General features: G+C 43.4%; 1 protein-coding gene across 1 annotated transcript; it reads left to right on the plus strand.

The window, feature by feature from the left end:
* On the plus strand, window positions 1-26,174 carry TEKT2 (tektin 2). Its single transcript, XM_040424388.1, has 10 exons — window positions 1-126; window positions 1,696-1,853; window positions 9,161-9,286; window positions 10,935-11,140; window positions 12,580-12,723; window positions 14,059-14,173; window positions 17,512-17,619; window positions 22,094-22,237; window positions 22,347-22,426; window positions 25,858-26,174. Exons 2-10 carry the CDS (start codon window positions 1,698-1,700, stop codon window positions 26,069-26,071), a joined length of 1,293 nt encoding a protein of 430 aa, XP_040280322.1. The 5' UTR covers window positions 1-126; window positions 1,696-1,697; the 3' UTR covers window positions 26,072-26,174.
* Window positions 26,175-27,551: the final 1,377 nt, after the last annotated feature.

Consider the following 27,551-nt stretch of genomic DNA (forward strand, 5'->3'; position numbering starts at 1 on the left):
GAACGATGATTGGTCATTCTTCGTTCCCTGGAAACGGCTCTTGGAGACTCGGCAGAAAGCTGTGGTCACCTTTATAGTTGGAGGCTGTCAAGGGACCGGTCCGCGCCTGTGAACTCAGACTGAAAAGTAGGTTTATAATATAATGTAACGCCAGGGGAGGGATGACTGTGACTTCAAGGGGTTTTCATAGGTTTCATGGTTATTGCAGCCGTGCTGTGTCTATGGACCTTGTGCTTGTCTGCTATTTCATATTCCAGAACCTCTAGTTCATCAGTTTCCTACCATCTATTGCTCCCTGTTATCAGCCACTTCAGGCGGGAGAGGCTGAGAGTAGTGTCCTTCAGTGGGATTATTGGCCAAGTGGCAAAAAATGACAATCAGGGGTCAAAGTTCATGAATGAATTTAGTTTAAGGGTCAATCTGGTGATAGACTGTGGGGAATGCCCTACTCATCATCAGGATCCAGGCAGCCATTTCCAGCAGCTTGTATGATCACTGTCATCTGCTGATCAGGTTGTATTAGGCTTATGGTCTATACAAAGGGTCTGTGCCATGTACATTGGATCCCTATGGGTGCATAGTACAGATCTATAAGCATGCTGTAATCCGTGGTATGGAGTCCCTGTGAAGCCCCGCAGCCAAGTACCTTTGGAACATGCCACAGTTTGTTTTCTTAAAGGGGTTATTCAAATTCTAAAAGATGCCACATCATCTGAAGGCATCCCCTACAGTAATACCAATTAATTGCAAAAATCTAACTTTTCATAGATTGTTATATATTAACAGAATATTATTATATTTTAAAGGGAGCCTGTTATCTCCAAACTCTGTTTCAAGCATACCACCATGTGAGGAGGCACCCCAAAACTTACTATTCTTGTCAGAATTCGGTCCTCTAATGCTCAGAAATGCTACATTTTATTTTTATGAAAATAAGGTTTTCAGTGCACCATGGGTGGGGCCGCACCCTTTGGTGCATCTGGTTTCCCCTGCGTCATCACTGTTGGCTCTGAAATCTAAAGGTGGATTTACACGGCCCTCCAAACACTCGTTCCCGATAATCTGCCCATCTAAAGGTGCTTCAGATCACCTGATGAACGAGCGAAACACTCGTTCATCAGGTGAACTGATCGGAGGTGCGGACACCTCAATCATCGATCCCTAGCAGCAGATTGTGTGATCTAAACAATCGCTCGTCCTCATACTGTGGAGGTGATCGCAGCTTGTAAATGTAGCACTTCACCTCCACTTAACGAGCAGCCGACTGTCAGGAAGGAACGCTTCCTTCCCGACAATCAGCTTCTCCTCGCCCTGTTTAAATCCACCTTTAGAAACTGTCAATGAAACAAGTGGGGGAAGCATTGGGTGGTGTAAGAGAGATGGTGTACCTAAAAGAGTCGCCAACCCATGGTACACCAAAAACCTTATTTGCATAGCAAGAAACATTTTTTCAGGATCAGAGGACCAGATTTTCACCAAAAATGTACGGTTTTGTTTCAGAAGCCTACTCTGCATGGCAGTAGGCTTATTCTGATTGTAGAGATGGCACACTGCCTTTAATAACAGCATATTGCCATGTGTTTTAATAGGAGCCTTCTATACCCCTCTTGGCAGCCACACTAAGAGTAGAGCAACTTAGTGCATGCACATCATGTTTAATGTTCTCCCTAACACGAGAATGCTATTTGAATGCAGACATGGCCACTTTGAGTGTAAAGCCTGGAAGCCGCTTCTCAGTCTCAGACTGGCATACCAACAACTTGCTCATTTCAACCAACGCTCAGAGACAGCAATCAGCTTCCCATCAGATTCGTCAGGAGGCCAGAACTCTACGAAATGAGACCAACAACCAGGTACCTGTTACTTACTGTCACCATTTAGTAAATAAGGACAGGATGCAGGGGCATACATAGAAATCATTGGGTCTGAAAGGAACCCCAATGCCCTATCCCTAGCCTGTCCAGTTCATGGGGGTGTATGGTACACTTTATAATACACAGCAGCAAGCATGGTTCATGGGGGGTATGGCACATTATATAATAGGCAGGCAGCAGCAGGCACAGTTCATAGAGGATATGGCACACTATAAGATACACAGCAGCAGGCACAGTTCATAGGGGATATAACACGCTATATGATACACAGCAGCAGGCACAGTTCATGTGTCAAATGACACACTATATAATATGTAACAGCAGGCATAGTTCATAGGGGTATGGCACACTATATAACACACAGCAGCAGGCACAAATCATGGGGAGTATGGTACACTATATAATACGCAGCAACATGCACAGTTCATTTGGCAGTTGTGATAGCAAGGGGTGGATAGTGAGATGGGCCAGAGATGGGTGGTGGGACTGCCTAGGGTTGGGGCATGGGGGCCCAATTCAGATTCTTGCTATGCTGCCCAATGATCTCTATTTACTCCCGTGGTGTGCCTTACCCCCCATGAACTGTGCCTGTTGCTATGTACTATAAAGTGTTCCATAACCTCCACCTCCATAAACTATGCCTTGTGCTGCTTGCCTATTATTAAGTGTGTTATACATTCTCCCCTTCCCCCACTCTACCATGAACTGTGCCTGCTGCTTATTATATAGTGTTTTTACCCACGGGAGGTATAGGATTTCTTCACTTTGTACCATGGCTAAACATGACAATTATGACCACCTGTTCCAGCCCAGTAAAAATCTGCGGTAGTGAGGTCGTTTTCAAAAGCCCATTGTTTAGCACAAAATTGTGACATAAAATATAGAAGGCACAGAACAATAACTACTGTAGAACAACTAGACCTTGAAGCGTAATATGCACTGCTACAGTCTCCTGCACTATAAAGTGGAACCTTTGGCTTTAGCTGGTTTAGTACTAGCTAGACTTGAGGGGAGTCTATGGAATCCCCTGGCTTTCACCTTTAAAAGAGTTTCCAGCGAGGGGCGTGGCCTGCGCGTCGATGGTGGCGGCTGTTTGAGACTGTAGCTCCGCTTCCCGCATATCCACAGCGGCTCAAATATTACTTCTGAGGGGTCCTGACACATACTACGCTCACCTACCTGGTTCCCAGAATGGGGAAGATTAGAAAGAAGCAGGCGCCGAAGAAAATGACAGAGTTCTTCCCTAGAACTCCACCGTCAAGCGCCGGACCTGAGGGATCTCCCGCCTCTTCTCCCCGGCTCCCTGCGACTCCTGCTCCCTCCCCTGCAGCATGTGGAGGTCCATCGCTTCTCCTATCTGCTGAAGCTGGGGTTCTCCCGATTACAGAGGACACACTGCGCACATTACTGGATTCCCTGAGATCCTCGCTGAAAGCGGACATCTCCAGCATGATTAAAGATCTGCAGCGTGATATACAGGGAGTAGGTGACAGAGTCACCCACGTGGAAAGCAAAATGGCTGAATATGCTATGTCACACAACTCTCTGATCGATGCGCATGAAGCGCTAGAAGAGGATGTGGCGGCCATAAAAGAAAAGATCCAAGAAATGGAAGATCGCCATAGGCGCAATAATGTGCGCATTAGAGGAATCCCGGAGACGGTAGGCCCAGCAGAGCTGGAGTTTTATTTGCAAACCCTGCTTAAAGAAGCCGTGCCTGAATTATCTGAGCGAGACTTGCTGATTGATAGAATTCACCGTATCCCTAAGCCAAAGGGTCTAGATCCTTCTCTTACGCGTGACGTTATAGCGCGAATTCATTTTTATCATGCCAAGGATCACTTTCTCCGAAACCTGCGGCAAAATCCGACACCAACTGAAACCTTTAAGGACATTAAAGTGTTCGCAGACCTGTCCGCAGCCACGCTAGCGAAGAGGAAGGAGTTTGCGCAATTTACACGTACCCTTCGTGACAAGAACGTCCGTTATCGCTGGGGCTTCCCTGTAAAGTTACTGATCTCGGTGAAGGGGCAGATGACCACTTGCAACACTCCACAGGATGCCTCTGTCCTTCTACATAAGATGGGCCTGCTTTCAATCGGAGATAATGCCAGTTCTGCAGAAGACCGTGGAAATAAGTCGGCAAGAATTGCGCCAGAATGGGAACAAATGTGATTTCCAGGACTCCCTCACCTACTTTATCCTTCTGGATGTGCGGGATGGGAGATACGTAAGAACTTATCTCTTTTCTTCCCCCATTAGGTCTGCTCTCCTGGTATTAGGGTGGTGGTCACCCCCTAAGCAGACCCCCCTTTTTAGACTCTAGAATCCTGCTCATTGCAGTTTTAGGATGTCTAACCACTGTTTTCTTTCCGTTTTTATTTTTGCTAATGTTATGTTGTTTTTTGTTGTCCCAATTTGCTTGTGCTCTGATATGTGGCCCACATATTTTGGTCTCTACCTCAGCCTCATAATGCCCTTTATGCTCACACCTAGGTCGTTATGCATTTTCTTATGGCGGGGCTGAAATTTTATTCTAACAATGTTCACGGTCTGAACTCCCCATTTCGTCGCTCCCAGTTGTGGCGGGATCTGCTCCGCAGCAAATGTGATGTGGCTTTCATTCAAGAGACGCATTTGGTGGGAGCAGATCAGCACAGATGTACTCATCGATTGTATCCGCATATTTTTCACTCTCCTGCTGCCCAAAGACGTAAGGCTGGCACCCTCATATGTATAAGGGGCTCTGTTGCGTTTGCATTACACCAATGCATCACAGATAAGGAAGGTAGATATGTTATCCTGATATGTTCACTTGAAGGGAAATTGTGTACGATGGTTTCGGTTTATGCACCAAATGTCAGACAGATCTCCTTTTTCAACAGATTACATAAGAAAATCTTAAAGGTGGCGAAAGGTGCTATTATAATGGGGGGGGACTTTAACGTCCCAATTGATGTGGGGATGGACTGTCTCACTCATGCTGAGCCTCGCCGGAAGGGCCTAAAAGAAGCTCTAAAAAACACTTCTTTGCATGACATCTGGCGGTACCAGCATGGGGGAGAGAGAGATTTTACGCATATTTCTTCCGCACATCACACACAGTCCCGGATTGATTACTTCCTGGTCTCTAGGGATATTTTGCAGGGGGTACTTAGGACGGACATTCTGCTAGCCACTTGGTCGGATCATGCCCCTATAGTAATGGAACTTAATATGGGCTTGCCCTCTCAATCACCCCCAAATTGGAGGCTGAATCAGTACTTGCTCAAAAGTGCTAAGAGATTAGAAGAATTCCGCACTAGTCTGAAGGAGTTCTTCCTTCTGAATAGCACCCCTGATATTTCGTCATCTACCCTGTGGTTGGCTCACAAGGCCTATATGAGAGGTATATTCCTGCAGGCAGCCTCTCGTTTGAAAAAAGCTAGAGATTGGCAGCTTAATGAGGCGTTATCAGAGCTGGAGTCAGCACACCAACGATACAAGGATAATCCCTCTTCAGATCACCTTTTGGAACTGCAGAATGTCCGTTCTAAGATGAGGGCGCATCTCTTATATGATCATGAGCGAGTAATCAGCAGACTGAAGATGTCTCACTATCATATGGGAGATAGGGCAGGTTCCCTGTTAGCTAATAGACTTAAGAAAAGGGCGGCTAACTCCAGAATAGAGAAAATGCATTATAATGGGTCTGTTCTCACGCATCCGCAAGAAATCACTAATGCCATAGCTTCATATTATGCGAAACTTTATAATTTGAAGGAAGATGCTGCAACCCCTCAACCAACAGAAGCGTCCATTGTAGATTTTCTAGAGCACCTAAAACTTCCCACGCTGTCAGATGCCCAATTAACTACTCTCAACTTGCCAATTGCGGAAGCAGAGGTACAAGCAGCTCTAAAAACTACCCCTGCGGGGAAAGCACCAGGGCCGGACGGTTTTATTGTGGCATATTACAAAGAGTTTCTGCCCCAGCTCCTCCCCAATTTGTGCTCGATATATAATACATTTTTCCAAACAGGGGTTATTCCAGCAGAGATGCTTTCAGCCACGGTGGTAACCATTCCGAAGCCGGGCAAGACCCCGGATGCGCCTGCCAATTTCCGCCCCATATCCCTGCTTAATGCGGATTTAAAATTATACGCAAAAATATTGGCCACTAGGATTAATCAGTTTTTGCCAGAACTAGTAAACCCAGACCAGGTTGGGTTTGTGCCTGGAAGGCAGTGTAGGGACGGCACTAGACGCATGCTTGATCTTATCCAGATTGCAGGGAAGTCCAGGTCCCCCACAATGTTTATTTCCCTAGATGCAGAAAAAGCATTTGACAGGGTGCATTGGGGGTAACTGGACCGGGTGCTTCAGACCTTTGGTTTCTATGGTAATATTAGGGCTGGTGTAATGGGGCTATATACAACCCCCTCGGCTACTGTTCTTGCCTCAGGTTATATGTCTAGATCTTTTAAGATAACCAATGGGACCAGACAGGGGTGTCCATTATCGCCGTTGATTTTTGCATTGATAATGGAACCTCTGGCTGCTAAGATTCGGGCATGTCACAGCATACAGGGAATTACAGCGGGAGATACTTCCCATGTGATTGGATTATATGCTGATGATGTTGTATTAACAATATCGAACCCTGAAAGCTCCTTAATAGCACTACATCAAATTTTGCAGCAATTTTCAAATTGTTCTTATTATAAACTAAATGAGAGCAAAACCAAGGTTTTAGATCTCCACTTACCTGTAGCCACAATAGATAGGTTAAAGCAAATATACCCCTTTCAAAGGTCAGATCGGTCCATTCCATATTTAGGGATAGAGTTGGCACGAAGCTCGGCTGAGACAGTTTCCATTAACTTTAATCGCCTAAGAAAAGACCTACAAGGTGACTATTCCCGTATGGCGCAGGTTCAGTTATCTTGGGTGGCGAGAATCAATGCTGCAAAAATGTTATCCTTACTAAAAGCACTCTATTACTTCAGATGTCTCCCATTGCAAGTTCCTAAAAAATTGATGACCACGCTCCAAAAAGATCTCTTGGCGTTTATTTGGCAGAATAAGCACCCTAGAATCCCGAAGGCTTCCTTGTATCCTTCGGTTAGAGCTGGGGGACTTGGGGTACCAGATTTGTATAAGTATTATTTGGCCTCCTTGGAGGAACAGACGCTGGAGTGGTGGTCTCCATTTGCTCCACACAAGTGGCTTGAGATAGAAAGTGCGTTTGTTAAAAAGCATTCACTCCCAGCCATCCTAGCAGCTCATGAATTGGGGAGACTTTGCTATGAGGTTCCTCTCCCTACAATGCGAGCGTCTCTTTTCATATGGTCATATTTGAGAAATATAAAGAAGTGGTTCACGGTGCCAAAAGACAGCATCCCTCTCATAGCACTTGAATACCATATTTCTGATATGAACCTAAAAGCGTGGGTGGATAAAGGATTGGATAAGCTGGGGGGTCTTTATACAATCTCTGGCCTAAAAGATTTTCAGTCACTGCATGACACCTACTTCATCCCTAATACCCTTTTTTACCAGTTTCTACAGATACGTCACTTGTTAAATAACTCCCCATTAACCCAACCTCACTCTTGTAAGAGTCCTTTGCAGCCCTATGTTGCATCACCCCTGCAATTTAGAGCGAAGATTTCTGATGTATACTTAAACTTATTATTAGACCAAGATAGTGGGAAACAATCTTTTATGTTAAGATGGGAACAAGAGCTGGGTGCCGAGTTTTCCATGAGCCAGTGGAGGGAAGCAATGTCATGGTCCTACAGGTGCACTAAATGTCTAAATCATATAGAGCAGGCCAGGAAAATACAACTCAGGTGGTACTTGACCCCAAATAGACTAGCCCACTGTTCACCTGGCTACTCCCCATTATGTTGGAGGAAGTGTGGGTCAGTTGGTACTCCCTTGCATATGTGGTGGGAATGTCCTTACACCCGAAAATTCTGGCACGCGATGGAAGCTTTAGTCCGGCAGGTCACGGATTCAACAATCAATTTGACCCCTGCTCTTTCCATTCTGGGAATAGGCTTAGAAGTCATTCCTTTCAAGATGAGATGGGTAACGGCCCATTTGATAAGCGCAGCACGGAATGTAATAGCGCGGAGGTGGAAATTACCTTGTACTCCGACAATATCGGAAGTGGTTGAGTCCGTTAATCATCACATGCATTGTGAACTAATGTTTGCTTCCTCTTCTTCCGTACGCATACGATGTCTTAATAACTGGATGCTGTGGTTATCTAGTCCCTATGCTGATCCTTTGCCAGAATGTCTTTGGTGACTCGGGTACATTTGGTGGTTTCGGGGCGGGTCTGAGGAGGGCGAGGATTGAGGCATGGGTGGGGATTTGCATATAATGCTACAACACTTACCTCAACATGGGCAAGATTAATGTGGGACTTGTTGGGACCTCTTTTTTTGTTTTTGTTTTCTGTTATGTACTTTATGTATGTTTTCTTTCTGAAAAATGTACTTTGATATGTTTCACACTGTGATATTATGCCGTGATGGGCATGAATGTACTGTATTATGCAAAGTACTCAATAAAAAATTATTGAAGATCAAAGAGTTTCCAGCTTATTAAAAAAAATTGCACCCAAGCCAGCAGTACTAACATATACTGCCACTCAGATCCTCCCTGCGGGGCTTTCTTTTTGCGGTTGTGCTAATGATGTGCCTATATACATTACGTGACCAATGCAACCAGTCACTGGCCTCAGCAATCTTGTACTGTATACCACTGAGGCCAGTGATTGGCTGCAGCACTTACCGGTGTATAGAGGCATTACTGCAGCCGACCAAAGCCCTTCGGGGAGGATCGGAGCAATGCTGTGGATAAAACGAGTGAGCATAGATTCTATTATTGCTATTTTATTGTTGCATGTTATAATTTCATAGAGTTAAGCCTCATGCACACGACCGTTCAGTTTTTTGCGGTCCGCAAAAAACAGAAGCCGCCCGTGTGCCTTCCGCAATTTGCGGAACAGAACGGGCGGCCCATTGTAAAAATGCCTATTCTTGTCCGCAAAACGGACAAGAATAAGACATGCTATATTATTTTTGCGGGGCCACGGAACAGAACAACGGATGTTAACAGCACACGGAGTGCTGTCCGCATCTTTTGCGGCCCCATTGAAGTGAATGGGTCCCCACCGGGTCTCGGGTGCGGACCACAACAACGGTCGTGTGCATGAGGCCTTAATTTGCTGGTGGTTTGAAGCAGACAGTCATACTGTGACAAAGAATAACTAAAATGTGATACTTGACTAGACTAAATGGGATGAGGAGGATAACCGTACACGACTTGCTGATCGTATTGACGAAGTAGAAAACTGGAAACTGCTGTTGGACAAGTGTCTGTCTGAAGTAGATGCTGAAATCGACGCCTTGACACTGGTGAGTTTTATATGATTCCCTATCATCATTCCTAGTGTATCTTGGCTCTACGTTTAGGATATGAGTGTACAGGTAAGTTATCCTTTATCTATCATTCTTTGTAATGTGAGATTGAATACTTCTTATCCACTACTGTATGTAGCCTGGTTTCACCTTTTCCTGTGCCTTTGGTTTGGGTACTCTGCTGGCTTCAGGACTTAAAGGGGTTATCCAATATCAATAACTGCCCCCCATATGCTGGGCCCCCTGCGCTGCTCCTGGTCTCCGCACCATCGCTGCTGCTTCTCCCTGTGCACGGATGAAAACATCCGTGCATGGCAGGCGGGACAGGGACAAGCCTCCCTAGTCCCTACAGTCACCCGCGATGCTAGGGAGGCTCGTCACCGTCCCGGCCTGCCATTGGCTGCGCACCCCCCGACACCGGATGTTTTAATCCACGCATGGGGAGAAGCAGCAACGGCGGTGCGGGGACCAGGAGCAGCGCAGGGAGCGGGGACCCAGATAAGTATATTCCTAGTGAGGGGCCCGTCTTATGGGGGGGCAGTTATTGATATTGGATAACCCCTTCAAGGGGTTGTCTCATGTCAGACATTGATAGCATATGTCTAGGATATGCCATCAATGTCAGATAGGTTCGGATCCCCACTTTAGGACCTGCTCCTGTCTCCAGAACAGTCTTCCTGATGTAAAGGAGAGCAGACCGCATAAGCTTGGCCGCCCTCCTCCGTTCACCACTGTGGGAGTCCTGAAAATGCCAGCAGCTATCTCCTCTGAGTCCCACTGAGGTGAATGTGCATGTGCGGTGTGCTCTGCTTCACTCTTGGGGCCCGGTTATGGAGATAGGTGTGGGTCCCACCTCTGGGACCTGCTGCTATCTGACTTTGATGGCATATCGTAGCAAAAGTCTGAGATGGGTCAACCCCTACAGCCTATGCATCTTCATGATAACAGACAGCAAACAAGCTCTGTGTAGTGTAATCCTGCAGTCCCATGCTATCTTCCATGTGTCCTCTACTTTATGGTAGTGTACAACACTTCTCGTTAGCGAGAAGTAAACCACATATTGAGGAGGTATGACTGCAAGATTGGACAATACAGAATTTGTTTGTTGTCGGAGACACATTGTCTGCATAATAGCTGTAGAAATTTTCATGTTAGATATATTGAGAAAAATATATTTTGAAGGTAGACATAGCCTTTTAGAAGGTTGCCTACTCCTTTTATATTGATGACCTGTCCTTAGGCCATCAGTATCTGATTGGCAGGGGTCTAACACCCAGCTAATTAGCTGTTCAAGAGTAGCTCTGGTGCTGCAAGATGGTGCCAAAACTAAAAAGCTCTGCCCACTGTGTAGTGACTTCAGTGGGAGCAGCACTGCAGTACCAGCTCTGTCCACCAGACCTGTTTAGTTACATAACCTACTTCTGGCGCCAGGGCTATTGCTGAGGGCTGGCCATCAGTATAAAAGAAATGTACAAACCTTTTAAGTGTAGGCCAACGTTGGTAGAACTAAGGCAGAAAAAACATAGTGAAACGAATAGTTCCCAGTACCAATAAGAGTCTCCTAGTGAATATCACTTGAGTGCAGGATACATTTTTTTATTGATATTGCTTCTATGGGTCTGAATGATCTCTTGGGTGGTTACAGATGAAAGATGAAGCAGAACGTGCCTTGCAGGCTAAGAATGTCCCATCAGATGTGGCTATAGAATGTCTGACCCTCCGTGAGAGCCACCGAGATATTGACCTGGTGAAAGACCCGGTGGAGGATGAACTGCACAAAGAAGTGGAGGTGATCGAAGGTGTTCGAAAAGCACTACAACAGAAGATCAGTGAGGCTTTTGAACAACTCTGGTACATTTTTTAAAATTCTAGAAAATGTTGTACTTGTATCTTTCCTTGTGTAGATCAATGTTCAGATGTGAAATTTTATGTAACATTAATTTTTACAGTACATTGCCATTTAGTGGAGTATTCAATAGTTCGTAGTAGCTATATAGTAGATAATCCTATGTGAACAAAGTAAAGTAACAGTTCAGTGAACTAGAAAATGTTGTTGTCAGCCTTTATTATTATTATTATCTTATTATTATATTATTTTCCAATGGAGCATGACCGATAAGACTCTGTACCATGAAGCACTTCCAGTAGCTTTCCATAGATGGCTGGTTTAAGGAGAGCCAGCACCCTGCTTAAGCTGCATTTCAAGGCATCATACTGAGCCAGCCAGAATACTACTCTATCCTAATGAGGGGCAAGCATCCCAAAACAGCTGTCTATGTATGGATATCTGGCTTGGCATTTCCCCAATATTCCCCTCATATTCCAAGGCTTGTTAAAAAAAAAAAAAAAGTCAGATTTTGACACACAGAGAGCCACTTCCACAAGGTGGCGCTAGCGAGATGGTTCTCTTTACTTGGGAGATACATCTTAGCATGTTGTCAACCTTTAAACTTCGGTAGATAAAATGATACGTTTTTACTTGTACTTTTCTAACTTGCGATAAATTATTTTGGAAGGATGAACCATAATAACATAACCAAAGACATGGTGTAATCACCTGATGGGATGCATGTAGGATGTTGACCAGCGGAGTGGAAAGCAATTCACCCCAATATCTTCAGATAAAGATTCACTGTTGGGCATTAAAGGCTTTGGGCCTTGGTAGCTGTCAGGCCCTTGGACACTGTCCATTTAACCAACTGCTCAGTCAACCTTCTCAGGCAAAGTCACCATCTAATCTACTATTGTAAGTTTCTCATGGTAATAGGGAGATACAATGAGCCATTCATAAGCGGTATGAAATTTGCTGCTATCATTGCCTCTATAGAGAAACCACATAATGAGCTTGTATTGTTGCCTGGATAGACAAACCACATAATAGGTTCATCAATACAGTTAAATGTAGTGTCAGACCGGATACTCAATATGGACAATTTATTATGTAAAAGGTAGGAACCAAATTGACAAACCTCTGCTTTTATTCATTGAAATTGATTTTGATGCAAAGTTTTGTATAAATGGAATTCCAGGTATAATAGATCTTGATCTCCACATGGACTAGTAAATGCAATGGCATGTATGTTGGCTAATATGGTTTTATGGTTAGGCTATGTTCACACTGTCCTTGGCAGTTCCATCATATATGATAGCAATATTTGCCATCAAAGCAATGAGTCAGCGGGGTCTATCTGACACCTTCGGTATCCATCCTACGATGGCGCTGAAGCCATGGTGTATATGTGATCAGAGCCGTTTTCATCTTTGTATTATTCACTAGGTTTCTCCTTCAGTCTACTACAGGAATCGCGTCAACAGTTAAACTGGGACCATAGAGGCAAAGTGGAAACATTGGATATAGACCGAACATGCCTCTCACTTACCAAAAATTCTCCAAATATATCGCTGAAAGTGGACCAAACCCGGGTACCTTATGGGTAAGAGCTTTAAAGAGTGATTTATTATTTGATCACCTAATGTTGTTTGTTATGCCCGGAATTGTACTCCTATTGTGTACTTGTGGCAGGGTAAGTACAAAGATTAAACCACCATCTTAGCAGAGATGTTACTGTTAAATTTAAGTAAAAGGGGGTTTTTCAAGATTAAAAAAATTGTAATGTTGGGTTAAAAATTGACAAAGCATAAATATATTGCAATATACTTACCTTAAGAAATACTGCTCCAGTCCCCCTGCCGCATATGTAGGGCTCCTCAGGTGTCAGCCTGTCACTCGCCTGTCCCCCCAGGTATCAGCCAGCCCCTGTCCTATCAGAAGTATACATACCTAACTGGTAGAGCTCTAGTCCACCACCTGCCCTAGGTCCAGGGTAAAATCACTACTGTGGCCAGTAATTGGCTGCCTCAGTTAAAGTCCTTTTACAAGAACTGATAATCAGGTCAATGATTGAGAATGAGCATTTGTAGAAACCCAAGTCCCCAATAATTGGCCTGTGTAAAAGGTGCTGCCGATTACCCAATGAACGAGCAAGCACTTGTTCATCAGGTGATTGTTTCTGTGCAGCAGATTGGCTTATGTAAACAGGGGTCTGCTGCCCAGAAACAATGACTTTCTATAGGGACAAGCAATTGCTTGTCCACATACAACAGAGGTGATTGCTCCATGTAAATGCAGCTCTCATCTCCGCTTACGATCAGGCAGTTATTGGGAACGTTTGGTACCTTCAAGATAATTGCCTGATTCGTTGGTCCATGTAAAAGAACCTTTACCTGAGGGGCAACAGGAATGGTGGTGGATGCACAAGCCCAGCAGGAGGAGAGAAGATGGCAAGATCACTTGGTATCTTTCAGATGCTCTGGCATTGTCCACTCTCAATGTACAGTGCCAGAGCATGAAAGTTTACAGTATGTCCAGTTGCCACTGGGTGGCTAGGACTGCCCAGTTTTCAATTTATTCAATAAAGGGTCACTAACTTTTCAAAAAACTCTAGATATGTCAGACAGATATATCAAAAGTTTAGATCGGTTGAGTTCTGAGCACTGAGACCCCCACCAATCTCTAAAACCATTAGTTGTCCTTTGTTACTGCTGACAGACACCGTACACCTCTTGTATATAGAAAAAAAAAGCTTTTGGAACAAAACTGTCGATGTTGAGTATAGCAAACCATCATACTGCACTTATACTTTTAGAAGTGGTTTCAGTGGATATGGTCCTTGTATATTCAGTTAAAGAATTCCATCCAAGTCATAGGATCCCTTAGAACACTTTTTTATGTTTGGAGTAGATGATCTATGAGCATAGTCTTTTCTCAGGTCAACCACTCCCCAGGAATGGGAACAATTCAGCCGTTACAACAAGGAGAGAGCAGAAGCTGAGCTCCGATCCTCTGCACAGTTGAGAGAAGCCATTGCTTTGACAATTGCACAGGTAAAATAAATGATCTTTTTGATAAAAATTTGTCTAGATTACTGTGTATTGCAGAACGTCATAATGTTCTGGGAATGAGATTTCCTCACGTCCAATTCTCCATCCTCACAGGACATCCAAACGGAAATAAACCTATTGGTTTGATTGTTCACTTTAAAGAACCTTTTGGAATGAAATTTACTCCTTCCTTTTAAACTTCTCGGATTACCTTTGTTTCTAAGGTCTTCTGCTCTGTGGTTAATAATTGTGGGACTAGATGACATCCTTCATATGGATCACACAGTAGTATTTCATACTTGTATAGTAGCTAAGATTCTTAAAATTGGCAAAAACTGGAAACCTAACACAGTTCCCACTGACTGATTTGGTGTGAACTACATTTTCTATATAACTTCATAATGGAGGGAACTTTAGATCCATGTCAAGGCAACTGTACTTTCTGTATCTAAATAGAGAATATGGATCTATACATTCGCCATCAGTAGTACACTATGATTACATTTCAGAAGTTGTGACACCGTTCCCATTGCCCCTTTAGGTATTTTTCAGGTCCCTTGCTTTTTTCTGTTTATTCTGTTCTATTTTATTAAAATATAGATATTTTTTGTGGATTTGTTTCACTCCCACTATTTACATTATGATCGTATGTCACGTCCTAATAATTCAAGCAGCATGCATGTAAAATCTTCATTAATGTCACACCTGTCCATGGATCGTATTAATCAGCTTTCTTCCACTTCTTTCTTTAAAAGGAGTCTTTCACTATTAAACCAGACACAATGGGGTTAATTTACAAAAACTTTAAAGGATAACTGTCGTATTTTTTATTTTTTTTGGAGTATTGGATTGTGGTGATTAATATCTCCTTGGTGGCCCTATTTCAACTTTTCACTGTGTATTCAATTACCCCTTAAGCCCACAGTTTTGTTCCCTGTACTGCCTACTTTTACCTGTGCTTAAAATCAGGTTGCTAGGCATGGTCCGTCTATGTGTTGAAGGACGGAGCACGCTGCGTGCAGGCTCACATTACTGACAGCCAGGGACTGTAAGGAAATGATTAAAGCCAGGTCCTCCCAGCAGCTGATAACAGTGCCTGGGCTGTGTGCACTTCTCTCTGTCCCTGTGCTTGGCAGACGCTCCCTCACTCAGCAGAGCTAGAGAATGCAGAGTTGGAGCAGCGCACAACAGGGAAGGGAGATCTGCCATCTGCTCAGTGTATACATGAAAGCAACATGTGGTAAGAGGACCCCTTTGTGCTGCAGGAGATTAACCCTTTAGGGGGGGAGGGCTCTGGTTACTGACACTTTTGGGGGGCTATTGTTACTGGCTAGTGCATGTGAAGAGCTCAATGCATTGTGGGTAGTGAGGGCAGGCGGGATTAGCCTCAGGGGAGGGCAGTGGCGGCCATCTTAACTGAATAGCGAAATTGCAGTTTTATGCAGACTGGTTGCTAAGGGCTGAATCTTATTAAATATGGGGTAAGTCAGTCTAATAGTAACTGATTCTGGAATATCATGTTATTAGTATATACATATATGAAAATTGAAATTAGGGTCTTAATGTGACAGTTATCCTTTAAACCATTTTTTTTTGCATAAAAAGTAGCAAGATTTTTGCGCAAAGGCTATTTAGAAAAAAAATTGGGGAATTTTTTTTTGTTTTTCTCTGCTTTCACAATATTTTATAAACTTGGGCGGAGCATTGCAGAAGAAGTAGGCCACATTGGACCGACATAATTACATTAATTTAAGCCAGAAAGCTGATATAAATTGTAACTGAAATCTACTCCAGCTCCTCACTGTAGTATGGGGATAAGCAACCTCCGGCATTCCAGCTGTTCTGAAACTATAACTCCCAGAATCCACCTTTCACTTGTGTTGGAGTTACAAGAACAGACAAATGTGTGCATGCTGGGAGTTGTAGTTTTAGAGCAGCTGGCGTGCTGAAGGTTGCTGATCCCTAGTAGAATTCCATTTCTGGTGCACAGACAGCCGAAGATGCGATAGATGTATAAAGAGCCGTGCACCTCTTAATGAATTGGTTGGATCTTCCTTCACTGTCGGTTGCTTGAATGTAGTCTCCGCGCATGCGCTCTCGTGTGCCAGTGTCTGCGCATTGAGCTTTTGAACAATACCTCATAGCGGAATGGAACAGTGCGCAGGCGCCGGTATTGCAGGGACACAGACTAGATTCAAGCGTCCAGTAGTGAAGGAAATTGTATCAATCAAACACTATGGGGAGTTAAAGGAGGCGAGCGCGCTTGACTTGAGGTGAGAAGGCCGCTGCCCTCTTGACTTCAAGACTATCGTTTACATAGTGTGGCCCATTGAATAAAAGTCATTTTTTTTAAAATTTTGCTGCATTGTACAAAAAAGACACCTTTATAATCATGCTACAGGCTGCAATAAGGTACTGCTGACGGTTTAATATGCATTTTCTAGATGACAGGTTCCCTTTAAGTGACACACAACCTGTTTATGAGCTGTTTGGAGTTCAGCGATAAAAAAAACTGTTGGACATGTTTCATAAAGACCAATGGGAAAAAAAAAAAGATTTTTAGCCCAAAATTATTAGAATGCAATCATAAAAAAATGGCCTCCAACGAAGTTTGTACCCTTTAACATAAAAACGTGATTTAAACAATAGGTGACCATTTTCTGATGACATGTTCTCTAGATAGAAGTACTAAGTCAACAATTGGCATTGTTTGTGAGGCATTAAAGGGTTTTTCCGGGATGCTAATATTGATGTCCTATCCTTAGGATAGGTCATCAACATCAGAGCAGTGGGGGTCCGACACCCAGCACCCCCGCCAATTAGATGGTTGAAGGGAAGGCTGCGCCCTGTGCGAGTGCAGTCCTGAGGATAGGTCATATTTAAATCTTGGAAAACCCCTTTAACAAGATCAAACAACTGCAAAATCATTCCCCCAGAATCACAGTATGAGGGGGCAGGAACATAGTTAAAGGCTCATGGGCCCTGGTGCAAGAGTTCAGCTTGGGCCCCCCTTCACATTGTGGCCAGGGGCAGGAAAGCACATAGTCTTCATGCTGCCCGGCCAGAGGTGTAACTTGACCAGCATGCACTTTCTATAATACCAGTATTTTCTTATGCATCACAAGGGTCTTTGGGCCCCCTCAGGCTCCTGGGTCGGTAGCATCTGCTACCTCTGCACCCTATAGCTATGGCCCAGATTTGAACATAGGTGCTCATCTGTGACCAGCACAATGCAGAAACACTGGGGTAGATTTAGGGGAAAAACTGAGCAAAGATCTATGATCTAGCTGGAGAACCCTACTACGACAGATTATAAAGCCCATTCTTTCTTTCACTACCAGACTAATAATGAGCTGGAAGCCCAGAGACTGGCTGTGGAGTTTGCCTTCAGGAAAAGGATCCATGAATTTGAAAAAGCTCACAGTGAACTCAAGTGGCAGGAGAAGAATGTAAGTCTGCATTTCATTTTTGTACTTTTTATATCTTTCTTCTGTCTACCAAACCATTAAGGCTGAGGCTTCCCGCGACTTTGGACAAATCGCCATGCTACAAAGCAACATATTAAAAGTGAATGTGGTTGTGATACTAAAAATATTGCTGCAACTGCAATGCGGTCATGAGAATTTGGGTGCCCACATTCACTTTCATTAACCTTACTGCGATCCTTGGCTGCATATGGCCAGAGTCACCATATAACCCTTAGCCAAACCAGTCACTTGGTCTATTTACAATAAACCGCCAGCACTAAAATGCAGTAGCGCCACAGCCGTCTCCAGGTTTTCCTAGGACAGTGACATCACGTTCATCAATCACATGGCCTAGGTGCAGCTCAGCTCCATTGAAGTGGATGGGGCTGAGCGCGATACCAAGTACAGCGGCCCTTTAAAATGTACAGTACTGTGTTTGGTGAACTGAGAGAAGGCCGTGGCGCTACTGAAAGCGCCCGTGCCTTCTCAAACAGCTGATTGGTGGGGGTCCTGTGTCTCGGACCCACACCAATCAGTAAGGCCCCTTTCACACAGGCGAGTATTCCGCGCGGGTGCGATGTGTGAGTTGAATGCATTGCACCCGCACTAAATCCTGACCCATTCATTTCTATGGGGCTGTGCACACGAACGGTGATTTTCACGCATCACTTGTGCGTTGCGTGAAAATCGCTGCATGCTCCTCTTTGTGCGTTTTTCACGTAACGCAGGCCCCATAGAAATGAATGGGGTTGCGCGAAAACCGGAAGCAAGTGCGGATGCGGTGCGATTTTCACGCGCGGTTGCTAGGAGACGATCGGGATGGGGACCCGATCATTATTATTTCCCCTTATAACATGGTTATAAGGGAAAATAATATCATTCTGAATACAGAATGCATAGTACAATAGGGCTGGAGGGGTTAAAAATTTTTTTTTTAACTCACCTTAATCCACTTGTTCGCGCAGCCGGCATCTCTTCTGTCTTCATCTGTGAGCAATAGGACCATTGATGAGGTCACTACACTGATGGACCATGTGATGAACACAGTGACGTCATCAAAGGTCCTATTGCTCACAGATGAAGACAGAAGAGATGCCGGCTGTGTGAACAAGTGGATTAAGGTGAGTTAAATTATTATTTTTTAACCCCTCCAGCCCTATTGTACTATGCATTCTGTATTCAGAATGCTATTATTTTCCCTTATAACCATGTTATAAGGGAAAATAATACAATCTACACTACAACTAACCCAAACCTGAACTTCTGTGAAGAAGTTCGGGTCTGGGTAGCAAAGTCGGTTTTTTTATCACGCGCGTGCAAAACACATTGCACCCGCGCGATAAAAACTGAACATCGGAATGCAATCGCAGTCAAAACCTGACTGCAATTGCGTACCTACTCGCGCGGGTTTGCCGCAATGCACCGGGACGCATCCAGACCTAATCCGGACACGCTCGTCTGCAAGGGGCCTAAGAAAACTCTCGGACAACCCCGTTTAACAAGTTTATAGTCATGCTTTAATACAAAGTGTCTGAAAAGAAATATTGTAAAAAATGTACAGTCTGGCATGTGCTTTATGCTATTTACTCCAGAGTAGTCACTTGGGTAAAGCTGTTACTCTGAAAAGAGGGTCTGACATCACCAGAATTGCTCCTGAAATCTGTTGGATTGTCATGTGCTTTTCGGGCAAGCTGGTTGTACTTGCTTTGGCTTCATTTGCGCACTGTTCATATCCAGGAAAACTACACGACAAAGTGAAATCACACTGAATGACCACTCATAGATGCAGGTCCGCCCAGTTGACTCCTCGGTGGTTAAAAGCATAAAGCATGCCCTAGGTCAGGGATCAGCAACCTTCGGCACTCCAGCTGTTCTGAAACTACAATTCCCAGCATGCTTAATTCATTTCTATGAGAGTTCTCAGAGGAGCAGAACAAGTATGCATGCTGGGAGTTGTAGTTTCACAACAGCTGGAGTGCCGGAGGTTGAATACCCCTGCCCTAGGTTATAACATTATGTGCTTTTCAGACAATTTGTATAAAAGCATGCTGTTAAAGAGCTGAAAAACTAGCTGCATGCAGCATTTCTTTGTCCGGCCGCCTCTCTGCATAATTGCCGTGCTGCGGCCGGATCCATGAACAGCCTGCCGGAACCATTATCACCAGTGTGAAACAGGCTTAAGACGCATTGACGAGACATGCTAACTGGTTGCACTAATATGGCCAGTTTGTTCTAGTTTATTATGTTATCTTTGCACACAATATATGTTTAAAAAAGGTGGACCTTGTGTAATTGTCTATGATCTTACAGTGCATTCGGAAAGTGTTAGACCCTTTCACTTATTTAAAATGTTATGTTGTGGCCTGGTGCTAAAATAGAAAAAAATTCAAGTTTTCCCCCAGCAATCTGCTCTTAAAGGGTTTCTGTCACCCCATTAAACCGTTTTTTTTTTTTTCTTTACTAATAATCCCTATAGTGCGATCTCATGATACATAAGCAAATTAATCATTTTGGTTCAGTAGAATTTGCTAAAAATCGATTTTTAAAATATGCTAATTACCTTGCTACCAGCAAGTAGGGCAGCTGCTTGCTGGTAGCAGCCGCATCCTCCGATGGTAATGACGCCCCCTCGGCATGCTGATTGACAGGGCCAGGGAAGGGAATCGTTCTCTGCTGGCGCTGTTAGAATTTGAAATCTCGCGCCTGCGCCGTACCTGTCTTCAATCGGCGCAGGCGCACTGAGAGGCGGCCGCTCGCTCGACCGCTCCATCCTCAATGCGCCTGCGTCGATGACATCATCAAGTACACCCGGAAGAGAAGACGCCGGCATCGCTGGAAGGAGGCGGAGAGTCTGGTGACGTCGCTGGATGCTCGAATCAGGTAAGAATGTACGTAATAAGCATGCTGCCACAAAAACCACCAACGAAATGGGAATAAATAATTTTATAAAAATGACAGTTATTAACACTATACCACCAACGATTATTAATAATAAATCTCTTCCGGGTGTACTTGATGACGTCATCGACGCAGGCGCATTGAGGATGGAGCGGTCGAGAGAGCGGCCGCCTCTCAGTGCGCCTGCGCCGATTAAAGACAGGTACGGCGCAGGCGCGAGATTTCAAATTCTAACAGCGCCAGCAGAGAACGATTCCCTTCCCTGGCCCTGTCAATCAGCATGCCGAGGGGGCGTCATTACCATCGGAGGATGCGGCTGCTACCAGCAAGTAGCCGCCCTACTTGCTGGTAGCAAGGTAATTAGCATATTTAAAAAATCGATTTTTAGTAAATTCTACTGAACCAAAATGATTAATTTGCTTATGTATCATGAGATCGCACTATAGGGAATATTAGTAAAGAAAAAAAAAAAAAACGGTTTAATGGGGTGACAGAAACCCTTTAACATCCCATATTGACAAAGTGAAAACAGCATTTTTGCTAATTTATTAAAAAGGAAAAGCTAACATTTTGCATGGACATAAGTATTCAGACCCTTTGCTATTTAGCTCAGTGGCCTCCATTTCTCTGGATCTTCTTTGAGATGTTTCTACACCTTGATTGTAGTCCACCTGTGGTAAATTCAGTTGATTGGCCTTGATTTGGAAATATATGCCCCTGTTTCTGTCTATATAAGGTCCCACAGTTAACAATGTATATCAGAGCAAAAACCAAGCCATGAGGAGGAAAGACCTGTCTGTAGAGCTCAGAGATGGGATTATGTGGAGGCACAGATCTGGAGACGGGTACAAAATATTTCTGCTGCACTGAAAGTTGCCAAGAACACAGTGGCCTCCATTATTCTTAAATGGATGAAGTATAGAACAACCATGACTCTTCCTAGAGCTGGCCACCCCACCAAACTAGGTAATCGGGGGAGAGGGGCCTTGGACCCAATGGTCACTCTGGCTGAGACACAGAAGATCCTGTGTGCAGATGGTAAAAACTTCCAGAGGGTCGACCTTCACTGCAGCACGCCACCAAACTGGGCTTTATTGCTGAGTGGCCAGAAAGAAGCCTCTCCTCAGTAAAGGACGCACAAAAGCTTGCGTGGAGTTTGCAAAAAAAAAAAAGCACCTAAAGGACTGTGAGAAACAAGATTCTCTGGTCTAGTGAACTTTTTGGCCTCAATTTTAAGTGTCATATGTGGAAGAAACCTTATTAGAACCATTCCTACAGTGAAGCAGCATCATACTGTGGTGGCAGCATCATACTATGGGGGTCTTTTTCAGTGACTGGGACAGGGAGACTGTTCAGGGTTGAGGGAAAGCCAAATGGAGCAAAGTACTGAAATATTCTTAATAAAAACCTGATCCAGAGTGCTCTGGACCTCTTACTTTCCTAATGCATTCTATATACTGTTATCTGAGTTTCTTGTGAATTTGATGGTAGTATTGCATCCTTGCACACTGGTGTATACATATTTGGTGTCATTGGTCTAATTACTTTTTTCATACAGACCAAAGATGAGATTGAGGAACTGGAGGAAGACATAAGACGTTTAGAAGCAGATTTGAGAGACAAGAGCGGGCCTTTAAAATTGGCCCACACGCGACTTGAGACCCGTACATACAGACCAAACATAGATCTTTGTAGGGACCAGGTAAGATATGCCACTCTGGCCACTTTGAGTAGCTCTGAATATATGGGGAGATTAGACATGGTGTCATATAGAGTAGCGGATGTGACAACATTGTTCATTTCTACTACAGGTGCAGTATGGGTTGACAGATGAAGTCCACCAGCTGGAGGGCACTATTGCTGCTCTGAAGCAAAAACTGTCTCAGTCACAGTAAGTGCCATTACTAATCTAACTACCAGAAGAGCTACATCTTCTAAGGCCTCTTGCATAAGAGCACATTTTTCTGCAGTGTGGTATCCGTTTATAAATCAAATAGCACGCCGACCGTTACAAGTCAGTTGGGCCATGCACATGTCCATTTTTTCATTGACCCATGTGCCCGATCTAAGAATCTCACTGCCGGTCCTATTCTTGTCTGTTTCTGCAGATGACAATAGCCCTGTCTATTGATGGAATGAGGAAAAAACTGAATGCACAAGAAAGTTAACCATTTTTAAAGGATCCGTTTATTGTGGATTGAAAATAAGATACGGCCATGTGCATGAGACCTAATACTTCTTAAAGGGGTTGTGCCACAAATATTATTCTACAGTTTTCAAACCAGCATCTGGATTTTTGTAATTTCATGTAATTAAAATTTATTATAGGTTTCATTTAATAGCTCAGTAGCTATCAGTATAGTGCCGCCTGCTGTGTGCTCTTTTTCTAATTTCTTTGTCCTGCTCCCCGAGTTGAAAGCACATGCTCAGTTCTATTCTTCAACTTGCTACAGCAGAAAGGACATACGCCTGGGCTGGTTCTAGAAAAAGGTCGTCATCTACTAGACTATGTATGAGTTTCATTTTTTTCATTAATCAGGGGATAACCACTTTAACTATATATGTATCTTATATGTTATATAATCTATTTACTACATTGTTGTTATTCTGAAGCAGCAGCAGCACATGTGTTCTGGTGTTCTATCTTTATACACACATAAGTAGAAGCAGAACACATCTCGAAGATATGATACATCTGGATTACTTCTAAATTATTTGCATATGGCCTCATGCACACGACCGTTCCGCAATATGCGGAACGGAACAGGCGGCCCATTGTAGAAATGCCTATTCTACGGACAAGAGTAGGACATGTTATATTTTTTAGCGGGGCCACTGAACGGAGCAACGGATGCGGACAGCTCATGGAGTGCTGTCCACATCTTTTGTGGCCCCATTGAAGTGAATGGGTCTGCACCCGAGCCGCATACAACAGCGGCTCGGATGCAGACCAGAACAACGGTCGTGTGCATGAGGCCTATAGCATATAGATTGAGGTCTTCCTTATGTGTATGTATGAATAAATTATAAGCAAAAGCAGGCTGTCTGTAAACAGTACCAAATGTTCTTGTATGTACATGCTAACGGAAAAGTCTAAAGGGCACATGGAGTCACCATGAATAGACATGACCTTGGCTAGGCTTGTGGTTAAGGATAGCCACTGGTGAGACTTTGCTGTCATGGGTCATATAAACAACAGGGCTGCATTGACTAAAGCCATAATGCAAGAAAATTAAGGACCATTTATTTAAAGGGGTTCTCCCATGATTAATGTAGAAAAATGAAAATCAGACATCATATAGTACATGGCAGTCTGCTAGACTTATTTCAACTGGCAGATCAGTGGGCGTAGCCTTTCTCAGGGCCATGTCCTTTTTGCTGCAGCTGGGTGGAACTAAGCTTGTGCGTCCACCTCAGTATGATGGGCAGAAAGATTAGAAAAAGAGAAAACACACAGTTCAGATGGATTTAATTAAATAACTCAGTAGCTGTAATACATTTTAATTAGATGCAGTTACAAACCTATTCAGATCTAGGTGTTTTGAAAAATGTAAACAATTTTTGTGGAACAACCCCTTTAATAATTTAACTACTATTGTGTAGATGCTACCAATAATGGCTGATCATAATAATATTTGTATTAGAGTAGTTCCCCTTTAAATTTGTAGATAAACACTACAGGCCTGCTTTTGTCTGGTGTTCCAAATTCTATAAAGTTAAAAGGGTTCTCCAGGAATTAAAAAAATGAAAATACTTAAATATTATTTTATAATAAAAATATTCACAAATACCTTTCATTAACTAGAATGGCTCATATTGTTTAGGGAGCAATCATCAGGAGAAATAAAGTGGCTGCCGTCCTATCGGAACACACAAAACCTGTCCTAATCACACAGGAGGACAAGTTACTTCACCGCAATGAGCCATAGTGCTGCCTCTTCCTCCTCTCCTCTTGTCAGGAATCATGATCCTGAATACAGGTGAATCTCTGTGGGAATGGAGATGATGAGGAGACATGAGAGGAGGGTGAGGTGTGGATAATGAGCAGCAGCACTTGTATGCAGTGTCCATTACCACAACAACACATTGCCACAGTCTGTCCTGTCCGTCCTCTCTGTACTTCATGTCTTCTCATGAACTAAATTCCCCAGAGATTCAGCTAAAATTCTTATCATCTGTATTCAGGATCATAATCCCTGACAAGTACAGAGGAGGAGGATGAGGCAGACCTTTACCTCAGTGTTCAAAAGTAACTTGTCCTCATGTGTGATTAGGACAGGTTTTGTGTGAACTAATGGGACAGCGGCCATTTTATTTCCCCTGATGATTGCTCCCCAGACAAAACGAGCCATTATAAATAATGAAAGGTATTTGAGAATATATTTATTATAAAGTAATATTTAAGTATTTTCATTTTCTTAATTCCCAGAGAACCTCTTTAAACAGTGATCACCATATGGCGAGATAAGTGTTGGATCCGAGCTCAGCAAGCTCTGTCTAATAGTTATTTAATTATACAAAAAGTAACCAATCATCTTTACACACGTCATTTTGCAGCAGATTTTTACCAATCATCATGAAACAGTTAATTTAACATTGGCATATGTTAGCTATGTATTAATATATTGAGGAACAGACTAAAGAATAGTCATTTGTGTGCTTTAGCTTTTACTCTTGCCCCCACCTTTGGATAACAACATGAACTGGTAATTTCTGATTAGATCTATCCTTTCTTCAGAGAAAATATATTAGAATGACTTTTTGTATTATAAAAAGAATACCTTCAAATAAGCCCTTCTGGTAAACTGGAAACATTCTCTAATCCAGAATACTATCACACTTGCCACGTGTAAGCGTATTGAATATATGCTTCATGTGGCCATGGACAAGGTCAGACTGACCTACCCGTGTACCAGAGCATTTCCTGGTGGGCCTAACCTCTGCCACAATACTGTGCAGAAAAAGTCAAGCCAAAGGCCTTACTCCTTATTTAAAGCTAAGCCAATTACTTGCCACTAGGGGGTCTATTTCCTCCGAGTTCATTCACAAGTAACCTATTAGACCTTGCTGATGATATTTCGTGTGTGTACAATATTTAAAAAGTTCTCAATGTACTTAGTATGATTTCCTCTGGTGGGCCACATGAACTGAAGTGTGACACTGGCCATGGAAACGGAGTACATGGAAGGGCTTCTACATAAATTGGATTAATTTTGTTAAAGAGTATATACACCGTTATCTTAATAGTAGTCATATTATATTTGGTCCTTGTGGGTTTGCAGACAACTTGAAAGCTTCATTGATGTTCTTTATATCCGACAGGGACGCCTTGGATGCACTTTACAAACATCTTGCCCGTATTGAAGCTGACATAAAGTGTAAAGAAAATTCTTTGACTCTGGACAAGAAATGTTTAGACAGCCGCCGAAAGCTCACCCTTCCTGCTGGGCAGTATGTTGCGGCAGTGGACACCTTTAACCGCACCACCAACCGCCACCTTTCCCCCCTGAAAAGTCGTCAGCTAGAGCTGGCCTAAATTATTCTGAAGGAATTAGTTGTTTTAATGAATGTCTTCTCTTGTGTGGTTCACATGCAGAATAAACCATTAATAAATTGATGTAGTAATAAACCAGTCATCCAAACAAGATGATGTGAGACATTTATTCTTTATCTCCTATATAATAAATGCCTGGTTATAATAGAAAGGACTTTTCCTGCACCTCTAGATCTCATTGAACCTTTGGACTTCTAATGGATCGTCCCAGTTTCTTTTTTATAGGAAGGAACTGTTAAAAATCAATGGAAAACCAACAGAATCGACCCTAACAGTAGTGTGAGCAGAGCCGTCAGAAGAGACTTTAGGAAAGGAAGTAACAATTTGGTAAACATATAATACAGACATTCTGGGTATTCTGATGTCAGACATTTATGGCTCAAAATACCCATCTTAGCGGGCTGTACTATGTTGTTTCCATAGCTCCCATAAATGTGAATGGGAAAAACAGAAAATGCAAATTACAGTGGAAACATGTCGAGAACCTTCACACCTGCAGCTAGCCAGAGCAGCAATACCATGCTTTGAGAATTATATAGGCAGAGCTAGAGTTACACAGAAGGAAATGAGACAGTTGAATCTGGGAATTGTGGAGGCATATGTATGGCCCTTCCAATAGAGCACAGATCCCAACCCAGCCTCCCTCAAACTGTGTCTAACCAGGGAGGGATTGTTTGTCCATGTGCATGAGATTGCTAGGGCACAATCCCCCTGATTCGTTTGTATGGTGTGATTGGGGTGTGTGGGACGGCGAGTCGGGTGCATTTCATTTTATTTGTTCAAAGAGTGTCGCACCGTCAGTGGTCAACTGTGTCTGAGTGTGTGTTCATGGTGAAACAGGTCACAACATACCATGATTGTGAACACTCTCAGCAAAAACTGGCTCACACATTACCATACACCTGGCAGACTATGTGAGCTAGCCACATTACATCACACCATACTTTGAATAGTTAATTTAAATAAAGGTATTTTTTTTATTTTGTATTTTTAACCGTCGTTGCCAGGCAATGATTATATTTCTGTAGTCCTGACGGAAATTTATCTACCTTAGCCGTGATTAGTTTATTACAAAGTTTCAGTAACACCCTCGACTCATTTGCATGAGTTGGGAACCATGACGTCTACAGCCCGAATGGTATGATGGCTATACCAGGACCTGGTCTAGCCTGATTTTCATCAATACCCTAGGTATCATGGAAACTGGAAGGAAAATGTAGGCTAGCCTGAACCTCCAGAGAATGGATAGGGTATCCGCTGCCAAGGGATTGTCCTCCTTATAAAGGGAAAGGGATGCTTCCATCTCAGCACTGAACCTGATTGCCCTGAGATAAATCTCCGGTACTTCCCACATTTTGGCAATCTGCTTAAAGATCTCAGGATTCAGAGACCATGACTTTGTTGGTCAGCAACAATGTTGAGGGAGCCTCAAACTAGTACAGCGTACAGATGGGTCAGGTTT

Source organism: Bufo bufo, chromosome 3 (genome assembly GCF_905171765.1).
Source record: "Bufo bufo chromosome 3, aBufBuf1.1, whole genome shotgun sequence".
NCBI lineage: Eukaryota > Metazoa > Chordata > Amphibia > Anura > Bufonidae > Bufo > Bufo bufo.